This window comes from Pelophylax lessonae (assembly GCF_965119305.1).
Source record: "Pelophylax lessonae genome assembly, chromosome: 3".
In the NCBI taxonomy this organism is placed as follows: domain Eukaryota; kingdom Metazoa; phylum Chordata; class Amphibia; order Anura; family Ranidae; genus Pelophylax; species Pelophylax lessonae.
Window position 1 is genome coordinate 369678865 of NC_138770.1, and position 15220 is coordinate 369694084.

Sequence of the window (15220 nt, forward strand, 5' to 3'; positions counted from 1 at the left end):
GCTACCATGCACAGCTGCACCAGATTTTACACATTTTCCAGTTTTAGTAAAGGCCTCAGGCACACAGGGCGTTTGAAAAAACGAGCTGCAAAGCCAGTTCTGACGCCAGGAAAAAGCAGCTGTAAAAACGCGCTTTTAGAAGCGTTTTGCATTGGCTTTTAGCCACCTTAGCGTTTAGCATCCTTTCTCTGCCCTCTTCTATTTTCCATTCTCAAATCCAACTACTACAGCTTAAAAATGCTTTACGTGGCTTAACACTGTATACAGCGTTTAGGTGCGCCAGGCGTTTTTACAGCCTAACGCTGCTGCTCCAGAACGCACTGGCCCTGGGGTTTTTTTACACCTTGAAAAGGCCTATGCCACTTACAGCTCCAAAAAGAAAGGAAAAGGAGGCGCAAACACCTAGTGCATTACCCGTGGTACTGTATAAAATGTTTTAATAAAATGCTGAATGCATACTCACAAACATGAAGAATTGAAATCGTATTGCAAATTCCCATCACACGTATGTTGAAACATGTCCTGGAAACTGCGACCGCTAACGCGTTTCGGGAGTCAAGCTCCCTTCTTCAGAGCTCTATAGAATGCACTAGGTGTTTGCACCTCCTTTTCCTTTCTATTATGTACCCGTTTTGGAGTTCCCTGCCTGAGGAGAGCAGCACGCCAGTCTTCCCCCTTGGAAGTGAGCGCTTGGCTGAAATATTTGTTTGGAGTGTTGCAGCTCCTAAAAGCCTGTGTGTGCATGAGGCCATAGAATAATAGAGAGGCGTTTTTAAGCTGCAAAAAAACAAAAACAAAAGAAACGTCGGACGCTCCTAAAAGCAGCTTTAAAAAAGCCCTATGTGCATGAGGCCTTAATCAACCCCACTTTGTCATAGGTCTATCTGAACACTGTCATTTTCCCAGACTGTGTGACACTGGGCTTGGTGCCCGCAGAAGCAGGGCCAACTAGACTGGTAAAAATGTCCCTGTTCAATACAGGTGGCGATACCATACTTGGATCACAGTAGTGTCATTACTGATTGAAGTTGTGCATTTATTGAGCGTTTCTAATCCTGGATGTAAAATCAAAGCCGCTACTCATAACCGACACATCCACCACACAAAAATGGACTGCTTTGCTTGTGCATATCCAAAAAAATAAATCTAACCAGTTCCAGGGACAGCTATCCACATCCTATTATTAATGCATTAGAAAGGAAAAATAAAAGTCTCTCAAAGGCCAAAGGCTTTACTAACGCAGCATGCGAAGAGCCTTTGACCCTCTGCTGTTGTAGGTCTACATTCATGGTTGGGCCCAATGGATGTTTATCGTTTAATAGAAAAGAAATGTGCAAAAGCAATCTACAAACCTTGCACAAAATAAGGTTAAAAAAAGTCATGAATTTTGCACTTTTTTTTTTTGTTAAGTGCGTAGAAGAGTACACTCAACCCAAGCTACAAGTTTAAAGATCATGGTCACAGCATTCCCTCTGATGGAAGCATTTAACTTATCACTCTAAGAAATATTTTTAAAAAAAAGAAAAAACCTTATTTGCATCAGTATATCTATCATGGGAGTGCAGTAGTTTTCTTTTCTACAAATTGGGTTGTGTGCTACCCATTATTCACTTTGTTCAGTAAACATATAAACATGGGTATGAACAAAAGCACTTGTTCAAAGTGTATAGCCTGATAGGAAGAAAGATCCAGCAACAATATTATAGTATGCCATAGATAGCCATTTAAGCAGATAAATGTTTTTTTTAACAGAAAGTGCCATTCCCTTAAACAGTTGTCATAACTAATACACGTTTTAACAAGTGTTCATGTCAATCCCTTACAGTACAAACCAAACATTATAGCTCATAGTCAAAAATGTAGTCGTTGGCCAAGTATATTCTGCGGAAAATAAGTGCTGCCAATGCCAAGGTCAGCAATACTATCAGCACTGTTGATCCAGTGTTGCTTGCATCGTCAGTATGTTGCTGGACTGGGATGAGCCCTGGAGAAGCCGGGTTTCTCCTCTGTTGTGCTCGTCGCTGCCGAGGGCTCCTGGACACATTGGGAGTTGGGCTTGGCTGTGCCTCTTCTTCAACAGGTGGAGCTTCTCTATCATGGGTCTCAACCTGAAAAAGGGATTGCTGGATTAAGGACGTTGCACAGTGTTCCTATCCTAGAGGAGTGATGGTGAACCTTGGCACCTCAGATGTTTTGGAACTACATTTCCCATGATGCTCAGCTACACTGCAGAGTGCATGAGCATCATGGGAAATGAAGTTCCAAAACATCTGGGGTGCCAAGGTTTGCCATCACTGGCCTAGAGTATATGATTTTACTGTGACCTCGACTGTCAGTTTGCTATTGTTCTGGAACCACAAAAAGATATTCTACATGAAAAAATTCTCAATGAGCACACAGCTACTGTGTCAGGGGAGAGAAAGAGCATGCGAGGGAGTTTGAATCAGAGAAATTGCACACTCCTGTGATGGTGGAGGTGAACACAGACACAGCTGGACGTCTCTTAGCAATGCCCTGGAAGTTCTCCAGTCTAGGTATATCTATAGCAAGGGCATTATTCAGCTCTGCTCAAGACTGTTTATCTACAGACATCCCTTATTTGGGTAAAGGTGAACTATGCCTTTAAGGCCCCTTTCACACTTGTATGCGCTGACTTTGGAGTGCAACTTTGAATGGGAGAAACTTGGACACGACCTTGGCTTTGACCAGTTTTAATGGACAACTGTTGGACACAAATTGCATTGTATAACAGTTAAGTATGACTTTCGTGCAACTTCTGAGGGTTCACATTAAAGTCTATGGCCCTCAAGTTACATGAAAGCTGAATCAAAGTAGTGCATGAACTACTTTGAAGTTGCTGCAACTTTAAGTTGCGAAAATATGAATGGGTATTATTGGAAAACATGGGGAACGAACGCCTGATGTCCAAAGTTGCATAAGTGTGAAAGGGGCCTAAGTAACAGGAAACTTGAGAGCACAATATGAAGATATATTTTTCAAGAATAGGATCATAACTGTGGTGGAAAAACAAAGCTAAAATGTAATCCTTTAAAACACTAATGCCTACACAAAAAGCATACTATAACATTAGGAGATAAGACAAAGCAAATATGTTTGCACATTTAAAAATAATAATGCACAGTTCATCAGTTTAAGTGTTCCAAAAAAAAACAATTATTCCGCATTTGTCTTTGCATTGGAAGCTTTAGCGTTTGGAGTTAACGGTTTGTTCCAGAGTACTTTGTTTTGTTAGGCAGTTGTCTGCTTAGCCTACAGCATAAATGAGATCAGGCAGCAAATGTAACTGAATGTGGAGTAAGCTTTCTGCAGCTTAATGCATTTCCATTGAGACAGGTCGCAGTCATCAACTACGTCATACACTACATGCGAATTGTGTTTGTTCTTTGTGTAAGTTCCCCCCGTATAACATACAGCATTCAAGATAAAAGGGGCTTTTAGAGAAGAGAAAAAAAAAAAAGGACCACTGATCACTGCTCTAGTGATTGTGTGAAGTCGTCGTTGGAGGGTATTCCCCCAGTTACTGAGCCTGTAAAATGCAAAGCCTGCTACAACAGATGGTCTGACGTTATTAGACGTGTTTTTGTCTATACCAATCCCCAGGCCCATCGCCGCTAAAATAAACAAATAAATAAATAAAGTGCAGCTTATCTAGGATTTGAGCACAATTTATCACTGAATTTAGATTGCATTTACAAAAGTCCAACAGCAGCTGCTTTGGCTCAGGACCAGGCTCCATGCACTCCCATAATGGATGCGTTATATAAGTACCCCAGACTGGGAGAATTAGGCAAATGCCAAATTAATACTTACAATTATAGAAGCAGAATTATATAAACAAGAAGCTCTCATCACATTTCATATTTAAGGAAAAAAAAAAAAAAGGAAGCTTGATATCACAGCCCCCAACTCCCTCAGTAACCCCCTCTTTAATGCGAATAACTGTCTTCTGCCTAGATACTTACCCTCGCCACTGGCTGGAATGCCAGATTATCTCTTAGGGAGTACTACAGTTAAAATCTTGTATTGGAAGCCATCCAGCATATAACAGTACTTTAGAGGGCAGAAAGCTTGATTGTCTGCTATTAAATAGGAGGGAACAGTTCTCCTTTATTGCTTACTAAACAGGAGAAGAATTGTGCAAAAATTAGAAATCATTTTTTGTTTAAAATTTTTGAAAGATTTTAAACAAGAATAAAATCATAGGCTTCCAACAATCCAAAGGTTTGTCAGATAGAACATTAACCACTTTAGCCCTGGAAGATTTACCCCCCTTCACGACCAGGCAATTTTTTGTGATACGGCACAGCGTTACTTTAACTGACAAATGTGCAGTTGAGCGAAGCTGTACCCCCAAAAAAATAAAATCTGTCATTTTTTTCCCCCCACAAATAGTTCTCTTTTAGTGGTATCTGATCACCTCTGCAGTTTTTATTTTTAGCGCTATAAACAAAAAAAAGAGACCGACAATTTTGAAAAAAATAAATAACAATAAAAATAATAATAATAATAATAATAATAATAATATTTACTTTTTGCTATAAAACATATCTAATAAACAAACATTTTTATGAAAACATTTTTAGATTTTTTTTAAAACTTAGGCCAATATGTATTCTGCTACATAATTTTGGTAAAAAAAAAATCCCAATAAGTGTATATTGATTGGTTTGCGCTAAAGTTATAGAGTCTACAAACTAGGTTATATATTTATTTATTTTTACTAGTAATGGAAGCGATCAACGACTTATCGCCAGACTTTGACATTTCGGCGGACATTGGGACACTAACTGACACTTTATGGGGACCAGTGACTTGCTCCATTTTTGCTTAAAGTATGTATTATGGTAACGCTAAGGGAGTCATTTCCCCCTCAAGCCCTTAAAACACATTTCATTAAAGAGGTTGTAAACCAATATTTTTTTTTTTTCTTTTCTTTACATCCTGAAAGATAAAGACATAATGAGCTAGTATGCATCGCATACTAGCTCATTATCAAATACTTACCTTAGAACGAGCCCTCGCCGCGCCGCTCTCTTACCTCTATGACGGGCGACATGTACAGTCGCCCGTCTTCCGGGATCGCGGCATCCGGCCATCTGATTGGCCGGAGCCGCGGTGACGTCACTCCTGCGCACGCGCGCGGGAGCCGACGGTCACGGCACAGGGCTCTGAAGGAACGGCACGATCTGCCGTTCCTTCAGAGCGCATGCGCCAGTGACGTCACTGGCTGCATCAAATGTAAATATCTCCTAAACGGTACATGTTTAGGAGATATTTACAGTACCTATAGGTAAGCCTTATCATAGGCTTACCTATAGGTACAACTTCCTGAGGAGGGTTTACTTCTTCTTTAATACCAAAACCTGATAAAGATCACTTACTCAAGATGTTCACATTTTCAGCCTCTCTCTTTAATTGGGTGGGGGGGGGGGGGTTGATTTAAAAATGTGTTTTTGTTTATAGACTTCAACCATTGCTTCAGGGTCTTACTTATCTTGACTAGGAGGGTTTTGTCGCTGAGTGGGAGGCACAGGATAATGTGATTAAAACAAAGTTGCAAATGCAACACACTCAGTTCTTTTCTATTCCAATGTGAATCCTGTCAGTAGACGCAGAGAAGGCTTTTACTAGGGTCATTTGGGCATTCTTGCAGCATACACTAGTCCAAATCGGACTGGGCCTTAGGAAGATCTCTAGTATTTTGGCCTTGTACTCCTGCCCCTCTGCAAGGGTGAAGGTCAATGAATTACTCTCTGCATGATTCCCTATTAATAATGGTACACGTCAGGGTTGGCCTCTTTCCCCTTTGCTTTATATATTAACAATGGAGCATTTGGCGGTTGCCATTAGGCGTAATCCTAACATCCCTGGGATATCTGTAGGTTCACTTTAGATCAAATTGTTCCTATTTCCAGATGATGATCTGCTGTACGTGACCCAACCCCACATAGCAATGCCTTCTATTCTACAAGAATTTAAAAGATCTGATTTGTGAGTAATTTTAAGGTCAGTCTTTTTAAATCTGAAATTCTTAAGGTTTCACTCTCGGCGACCACAATACAGACACTGCAAATTTTCCCTTTAGAATCTGTTCAACTTCTTTAAAGTATCTAGGGTTACCAATGGCGGCTGGTGCTCAACATTTTTTTTTGGGGGGGGGGGGGGGGCCCAAGCAGAAAAATGTAATAGGCATTGCTTTGCGGCAAAAAATTGCATTACTTGGAGGTCACAAAAGTGTGAAAGGGGCCTTCAGTAATCAAAGTACAGTGTGCCCCCTTCATTGCAGTGACCAGAGCATGCTCCCATCAATGCAGAGTGACCACGGCGTGCCCCCTTCAATGCAGAGTGACCACGGCGTGCCCCCTTCAATGCAGAGTGACCACGGCGTGCCCCCTTCAATGCAGAGTGACCACGGCGTGCCCCCTTCAATGCAGAGTGACCACGGCGTGCCCCCTTCAATGCAGAGTGACCACGGCGTGCCCCCATCAATGCAGAGGGACCACAGTGTGCCCCATCAATGCAGAGGGACCACAGCGTGCCCCATCAATGCAGAGGGACCACAGCGTGCCCCCATCAATGCAGAGTGACCACAGCATGCCCCCTTCAATGCAGAGTGACCACAGTGTGCCACATCAATGCAGAGTGACCACAGTGTGCCACATCAATGCAGAGTGACCACAGTGTGCCCCCATCAATGCAGAGTGACCACAGCGTGCCCCCATCAATGCAGAGTGACCACAGCGTGCAGAGAGACCAGTGCACTTACCTGATGCAGCGGCGGATTTTCCTCAGTACTCCGCATCTCCCGAGTCCTCCTCCTCCTCTTCCTTGGCCAATGGCAAAGGTTCGCCTTTCGGTCAATCAGGAAACGGGTCTCGGACGCGCTTTCTGATTGGCCAGGAGTAGGATCCGTGTGACAATAGCGAATATTCATTCGCTATTGTCACACAATGGGTGGGCTCAGGGCACACTGCTCTGCGCCCCGGGTCCACCCTTTTCTGAAGCCTATTAGAGCCTCTGGCTCTAATCCAGTGTGTCTCAACTCCAGTCCTCCGGGCACACTAACCGGCCAGGTTTTAAAGAAAACTGAAATGCATTGCAGATGATATAATTTGCTGCTCATTGATTGCAGTATTCTAGCCTGCATCTCCACAAGGTAATACTTAAAATCTGGCCTGTTAGTGTGCCCTGAGGACCGGAGTTGAGAAACACTGCTCTAATCACGTGCTTCAGAAGACAAAAAAAAACCCCCATTGAACTCCATGCGTCCGGCACCCCGCATGTAGATTAGGGGGCCGGATGCATGGATAGGGGGGGGGCGGCGCCCCTGCGCCCCCAACGCACCGGCCGCCACTGAGGGGTATATATCCCACAGGATCAAAGTTCTACTTTCTTAATCATTAAGTTCTTTTATGTAAAACTATTCTTGATCTTCAAAACTATGATAGGAAAACCCTCTCGTGGATTGGGGGAATTAGTACACTGAAAATGGATGTTATTCCGAGATTTTTATATCTTTCAAATTGTTCAAATATACAGTATATTCCAGCTGTTTTTTTTTCCGTAAACTGCATCCCCACTTGAATTGTAAAGTGCTTTCTCTACCCAAGAATAGAGGAGGCATGCCCCTGATGCAGCCTTGTACTTTCAAGCATTTGTCCTAAAAAGAATCGTAGACTGGTTTCGCTATCGCCAAGGGAAACTGTGGGTTCAGTTTGAACAATTAGCCTCCTGAGATCTACAAGCTCACCCTTGGATTCCACCTCTTGAGAGAAAGGATATTGGTACCCTTCTAATACTTACTAAAACTGATACTGAGTTTATGGGACACCTTGATAGAGCGTCTACATATCTCCACCTTTATTCGCCCTATGACACCTCTATTTACAATCCATCTTTTCCGATAGGGGTACATTGTCTTCCTCCAGGTCCTTGGACTAAAATTGATACATCACCATTGGGCCTCAATTCTCTTGGTAGACAGCTTCTTCCCTAATCTTACGGTTTTGATTTATGATGTATATATAGAAGGGAGAATTGGTTTTTGCAGCAACAAATGGATTTCATGCTTCAGTTGCTGATAAACAAAAGCTTATCTCCAATCCTACTTCATTTTGAGGATCTACTACTTAGTTATTCACCCCCAAAGCAAACAACTTCCAAAATCTATTCTATTTTGTTCTGTATCTATTCTATTACAGCTCATTCATTGTAAATTGCCTATGCACACAGGCGCGTAAATGAGCGCCGTGCATTCTTCAGTAAGAACAATCAGCATTTTTGGACAGTAATTTACGCCTAATGCACGCAAATGTGCGCCATTGCGAACAAATGAACGCATACGAACATACTGTTGATCTGGAAAAATGCTAATTTGCATATTTTACAAGAAGGTTAAAAGTAAATATCTCCTAAATGGTGAAAATTTAGGAGATATTTACAGTACCTATAGGTAAGCCTTATTAAAAAGGTACAAGTTATAGGAGAGGGTTTACAACCTATTTAATCAGGGGACACTCTGCCCTCTTGGTTCCCACAATGCAACAATGCAAAGTATGTGGGCACATGTTACATTGTGACAGAATGTTACGGTTTTTCTCTTGTTACACTGGCTATAGAGAGCTTGTGAGACAGTATAAATGCCTTCCCCCAATCTTCCTCACTAATTTGAGTTTTTAACTCCTTCTCCCACTTAATAGTATAGACTGCAGGGTTTGGATGAGAAAGAGAAAAGACAAAAATAGAATAGATTTTGGAAGTTGTTTGTTTGCTTTGGGGGTGAATCACTAAGTAGTAGATCCTCAAAATGAAGTAGGATTGGAGATAAGCTTTTGTTTATCAGCAACTGAAGCAAGAAATTAATTCATTTGTGGCTGCAAAAACCAATTATCCCTTCTATATATACACACATCAGAAATCAAAACCGTAAGATTAGGGAAGAAGCTGTCTACTGAGAGAATTGAGGCCCAATGGTGATGTATCAATTTTAGTCCAAGGACCTGGAGGACGACAATGTACCCCTATTGGAAAAGATGGATTGTCAAATAGAGGTGTCATAGGGCCAATAAAGGTGGAGATGTGGAGATGCTCTATCAAGGTGTCCCATAAACTCAGAATCAGTTTTAGTAAGTACTAGAAGAGTACCAATGTCCTTTTTCTCAAGAGGTGGAATCCAGGGGAGAGCTTGTAGATCCAAGGAGGCTTATTGTTCAAACTGAACCCACAGTTTCCCTTGGCAATAGCGAAACCAGTCTATGATTCTTTTTAGGGCAAATGCTTGAAAGTACAAGGCTGCATTAGGGGCAGTCATGCCTCCTATAGTCTTGGGTAGAGAATGCACTGTGACGTCACCGCTGGCCTCCTTCCACGTACACAGTGGTTTTACGGAGTGAACACTGCAGGTTCCTACGTCTTCACCCCATCATCAGTGCCTCGATGTAGGCCGTGACAGCAGCCCAGCTATTCTTCACGCTTCCCTATGTGTGTCCGGGCAACCCCGTGATTTTGCAATGGCTGAGGACCCATCCATAACATCTCTACATATGGGCAAGTAGGTGGCATAGCCCCTGGTTGTTTACATATGGCCATTGGTGGATCCAGTGTGAGCTTATTCTACAGCTAACAATTTTTAAAAATATTTGTATGATTAATAAACTATTACTGTTTCAGTGACTCTGGTGATCATGGCCTTTTAAGTCTGGTGTTCAACAGAGGTGTCTGTACATCCATGCCACATTCAGCCTTGTTCTAAGTGCTATACAGAGATATTTGGTGGTTGTTTTACAGTGGAATCAAACCCTCCTATCCTTTACAGCCAAGGAAGCTGCTTCGGTTTGATCTTCAACTGCAATAGTGCCGCACATGTAAAAGTTATGACACAAGCCTCTTAATGGTTTCACAATTTGGTTAGGGAAATAGGCAAATGTGAATGTTAGCAATCCCGACATTCCAGGAATGAAATGGTTTTGTTTTTTAAAAAAGTCCACAAAAGCCTAAATTCTCGGATGTAGGTACCCATAACATTTTTTTTTATAGTAAATGGCACAATAACTCAATATGTTTTTTGAAACAGTTAAAAGCAGTAGTAAAGTTTGTAAAAAGAAAAAAAAAAAAAAAGTCACCTCCCAAGTCAATGTCATAAAGTGCTAGTATGCGAGGCTTATCTTAAAACCAAGGTTCCTTTCTGGGTTCTAGGGTTTCGGATGTCTGACTGGCCGAGCCGCGAAGATGCCACTCCTACGCATGCACACAGGAGTCAGGGTTTACAGCACAGACCTCTGAAGGAACGGCACAGTGTGCCATTTCTTCAGAGAGCATGCACTGGTGACATCACTGGCTACTGCTCAGTTGGATATCTCTTAAACGGTGCACATTTAGGAGATATTCATTTTACATAGAGGTAATTTTTTTTTTTTTTTTTTTTTTTTAGGTAAATGTATCTGGTAACTCTTTTCCTACTCCTAGGGTATTCACAACTTTCTCCTTCTGTAGAGGGGGCCATAGCCTATCTTGTGGGATCATCCTGGAGAATGACCTGGGAAACCTGTTTTCAATGAACATTTTTCAAACAGCTCAGACTTTGTTTTTGCTATCTAGCAGGAAAGTGTGCTGGCCCTGCCAATGTGCATCTTAGGCTTCATGTACACTTGGCCATCATTTACCATGGGTGCAGGAAAATGCTGCAAAATCATGCCGCGATTTTGCTGCGTTTTCCCGAAACCGGCGATCAAAACGTTCCTATCCTGAATGTGATTCTTCCTCGCTCAGGAGAGGGAGGCTGAACCTCACCTAACCACAGCAGCTCCTAAACTCTGCTAAAAGCCTATGTGTTTGTTGAATTTTATGGAGTGGAGTGGAGTTTAAAAGCTTTGGCAAAAGAAATGCCAAAAGCTCCTACTCAAGCTTAGGAGCTGCTAGTATACATGAAGCCTTATGTATGTTAGATATAAAGTAATCAGTGGTGGCCTTTTATGTTGCTAATATATTTTAGAGAAGGCTCCTAGGATAAAAACGCAACTATAGAAAAAAAAAAATTTAGGAAATTATACCGGAGGCACTGTGTCAGTATTCTGTTCTGTTTCGGGTGGTTTTGGTGTGGTGCCACTTCCTTCTGCTTGAGAATTTCCAGGAGGATTTACCTGTAGATGATCATGAAGGAGATACAAAATAATTATAATGTATTACCACAAGTCAAAGATCCTTCACATTTTGAAAGTGTCAAAATACTGACAGAATAGGTCAGTAGTAAACATAATCCATGAAATTAGAGCAAGTCCACTTAATTCTGCCATTTCACTTGTGTAGGTGCCAGGGGTAGGAATCATCCACAGGTGCCCACACATAAAAAGGCCACTTCTCCCAACTATAAAAGACAAGATAGTAAAGACACACACACGCACACACAATATTCCAAAGTTGCTGCTACTCAGGAGGTTTAATGTGATTCAAATCACAAGTACACATGGGGAAAAAGTCTATGCCACATAGGAAGAAAATACAGTTATACAGGTTGATTCAACAAAGAAATATATATTCCAATAAGAAGACCAAACCATAGCAGTAAGGTAGTAAGGTCTTGGTCAATCAAGGACATGCACAAGCCTCCAAGGTCTGTGCAGCTCAACACAAAAGCGTAATTAAGGGTTTTATTAAGCCATATATTTGACTCTGATATTACATACAGTCATAAGCATATTTTGTATATGAAAATGATTAAAGAAGCCTATTTAGGAAGTCTTGGTTGCATTCTCACAGCGCCAGAACCAGGCACTGCAGCAAAAATACCCTACTCGAACTTGGTGCCCAGTGCCACTGGTTAAGTAAACTCCACTTGACATCCCCAGCAGAGATGATCCCCAACTACCACATCAGCCCAGGCCAGTTCACCAAGGGGGTAAAGTCACTTTTCATTACTGGACTTCCCCAGACACTGAAAAGGGAGTGGGCCCAGACTACTTCTTGCTTAAAAGTAGGAAGGGACTTGGTGGCAGGGATTTCCCCCATATTTGTTAAGAAGGGTGAAACAATTAGGGGGTGAATAGAAGACTGCACCTGAGAATCCTTATCGGAGCCCTCTTCTACCAGGTTCCAATGGATGTGTCTCCTCCAGGTGAAGGAAACACAACGACTGACCAGTTAAGCAGAAGGACTTCATTTTGAATGTTTTTTTTTTTTCTCTCAAATAATTTTTATTGAAAATTTGCAATTTACAAGCCTCAAACAGAAACAGAAAAGGTATAGATTTACATAGCTTGTATCTACCCCACTACTAATTTTTTACTGCAATAATATTATTCAATTTTAATCACATTAACATATATGTAAAGAGGAAACTATTACCAAATTATCCATTTATAGTGGAAGCATGTATGAGGAATTTGGATTTAATTGTTAATATATTAATACTAATATTAATAGTTAAATGGATTTTGATGATGCGCTTCCTGCTCCTGTTGAAAGAGGTGACTCTTTCTATCTCATGTGTTGTTCCGGAAGATAATTTGGGGGGGAACAAAAATGTATAAATAGATAGATAGATAGACATATAGGACACACTAAAATTAAATGCTATGTTTACATTTTACCAATTATGTCTTTTTATTTTGCCCTGAAGAAGAGGATTTTTTTTTTTTTAAACTTGCTGTGGCATAGAACATTTTTTGGACACCGGCACTGCCCCTCCTGACACATTGGATACCAACCCCAGAAGAGGCAGTAAAGTAGTACATGTACACCAAGAGAAAAACAAGCATAGCTCATGTACCGTAAAATTGATCTGTCTTGCAAGTTCTCGGGCTTCTCTGTCATCTTGGCTGGATTCTGAACTTAGTGGGAGTAAAGCAGTCTTCATGCTTGTTAGGCATGCCTCACAAAAGTACTCCTGAGACCTGTTAATAATACAATGGTCTGTTACAGTGAATGGCCTGCCATTTGATAGTAGCGTGCCATGAGTCCAGTCAGGGGACTTCTGAAGTGGCACTTGTATAGCTCCTAGTAGGCCACACAGCAAAGATCTCCAAAGAGTGGAGAGAAAAAATAGAATAGCCTTTAAAAGAATGCCATTACTAAACGCTTTGTTATCCTTTAAATCTTTGCATGCAATATATAGAGTTTGCCTGGAGGGAATATTTTTTTCTCCTAACAAAGAACTTCAGAGATCGCCTTTCAATCTTCTGGGTTACAAATAGTTAAATCCAAGGCGGTTGTATCCTGCTTTTGCTATCGCTGGTTTTTAAGCTTCAAATGTGTAAGTGCAATATGTGTTTTTAATAAACAGTTGGTTTTTAGCATATTACACTATGAAGCATCTTCCTTCTTCCATACATGCATGAATAAATAAATGCAACCGAGAGTCAGCGCCCATATATTCCATAATATTGGCTGATACCCTAGGATGATAATATATTGGGATCAGGCCTAGAGGAGTTCTTTCTTAAACTGCTAAGTCTTATGGAAAGCCATAGTCTCCTGTCAGAGTACCTCTCAGATTAGCAAAGGCTATACTATTGGTGCTACACATATGTGTATTTTGAATAACAGGCAGCAATCAACAAGGTGGCCTTACACCACCTGAGATTTTGCTTTTTGTAAGTCAGCTGATTTTTTTTAATAACAATTTTTCCTGGACTCCTTCTTGAACAAAACTGGGAGGTTCAGATACAATTACTGGAAGGTGAGAAAAATTCCATATTTTTCACACTAATGGGCTTTATACAAAACACAGCAGGAACACATGGACTTACTTTTTGGCAAGTGCTTTTCTTTCTTCAGGTGTGTAATCCAGAGAACCTATGGCACCTTCACCTTTGGTGGGCATGAACCCAATTATAGCTAACAATGCAGTTCGTACTAAAAAAAAATTCAAACAAACAAGGTTAGTGTGAGTTTCTTAGTAATTCTAATTTAGCAAGTGTGTGTAATGTTCTGGTACCTTTGGGTACCCTAATTACTCTTTCATAAGTGTATGCGCCCCACCATTCTCTTTTGGTAAGGTGCGCATACACCTTTAAGACTGATGCTGTCATCACTGAGCGCCGGACTGGATGGCTATTTAGATCGCCGGCTCTCACTCACATGTGTTCGTTCAAACTGCTTTGTGCCTTGATGCTAACCTGTCTTGAAGCTCTCATGCTTGCAAGCATACCTCGCTGTCGGAACCACGCTGCGCTGATCCCTGTATCCCGCTACCGGATCATCCGCTCTTGCCGAACCTCTCCTCTGCTACATTGCTATTAGTGATAAGTACCCCACAGGGGAAACCTCTATAACCTTCATACTAAAGCTTACACTATCTAGCTCTGCATACTAAGGACTATTACTACATCTGCATTATCTAAGATTGCTAGCTCTGGAGCCTACTACCACCTGTTCTTGCACTGGGTTGATCTCTCTTGTATGTCCACCTGCTACTCTGTCATCTGCTACCATACATGATTGCTAAACCTATCTGCATCCCATCTGCTACTATCTTACTTTCAAGAACATTTCCTTTCAAGTGTCTGTCATCTACCATCTCTACCCAACCTGTCTCTTCAGCCTATCATCACTGTGTTACTATATACATAAGTCACTCTAGGAAACATCTTATTGAGTGTGTGTATTTACTTGCTGAATTGAGATCATCCACACATGATGAGTCATTTGGAGTTGGGATTGGTGTCTCAGCGTTTCTCTACATGACTACTGAAGTGGAATATTTCTGCAGCTGAAAATCCACATCATACATAAAACGCAGGAGCGTTACAGATTGAACGAACCACAAATGGATTCAGCAGAAATAACCACTCAGATGACACAATTAAAACAGCAAGTAACTGCGTTAACCACTTGCCGACTGCCTAACGCCGATCTACGTCGGCAGTCAGCCCCTCACAGGCAAAGTGACGTAGGGCTACGTCACTAGCCTGTGAGGGTCTAGGGAGCGAGCGCGCGCCCCCGGAGGCGCGCTCCCGCTCCCGCGTGGTCACGGACCCCCCCGCGCGTGTGACCGGCGGACCCGATGTCCGCCGGTCACTCGGCGATCGGCGGGGGAGAGGGAGAATGTCAGGCAGCTTGTGTAAACAAGCCACCTGTCATTCTCCTTGCTGTTAGGATACTGATCACTCGGATCTAGTATGTAGATCCGTTGATCAGTGTCCATACAGCTCAAGCCCCAGCCAATCACAGTAGAAAGCACGCCCCTAGGGATACACACAGCCCC

At 41.9% G+C, this 15220-nt stretch overlaps 1 protein-coding gene across 1 annotated transcript in view; it reads right to left on the bottom strand.

Moving 5' to 3' along the window:
* Positions 1 to 1739: 1739 nt before the first annotated feature.
* The window catches only part of UBE2J1 (ubiquitin conjugating enzyme E2 J1), a 37514-nt gene continuing 24033 nt past the window's right edge, over positions 1740 to 15220 (bottom strand). The window contains exons 5-8 of the mRNA XM_082251398.1: positions 13764 to 13869; positions 12785 to 12908; positions 11070 to 11159; positions 1740 to 2108 (exon numbers count right to left, since the gene is read on the bottom strand). Coding sequence (XP_082107524.1) covers positions 1839 to 2108; positions 11070 to 11159; positions 12785 to 12908; positions 13764 to 13869 — 590 coding nt within the window. The 3' untranslated portion in view covers positions 1740 to 1838. The remainder of the gene's footprint in view (positions 2109 to 11069; positions 11160 to 12784; positions 12909 to 13763; positions 13870 to 15220) is intronic.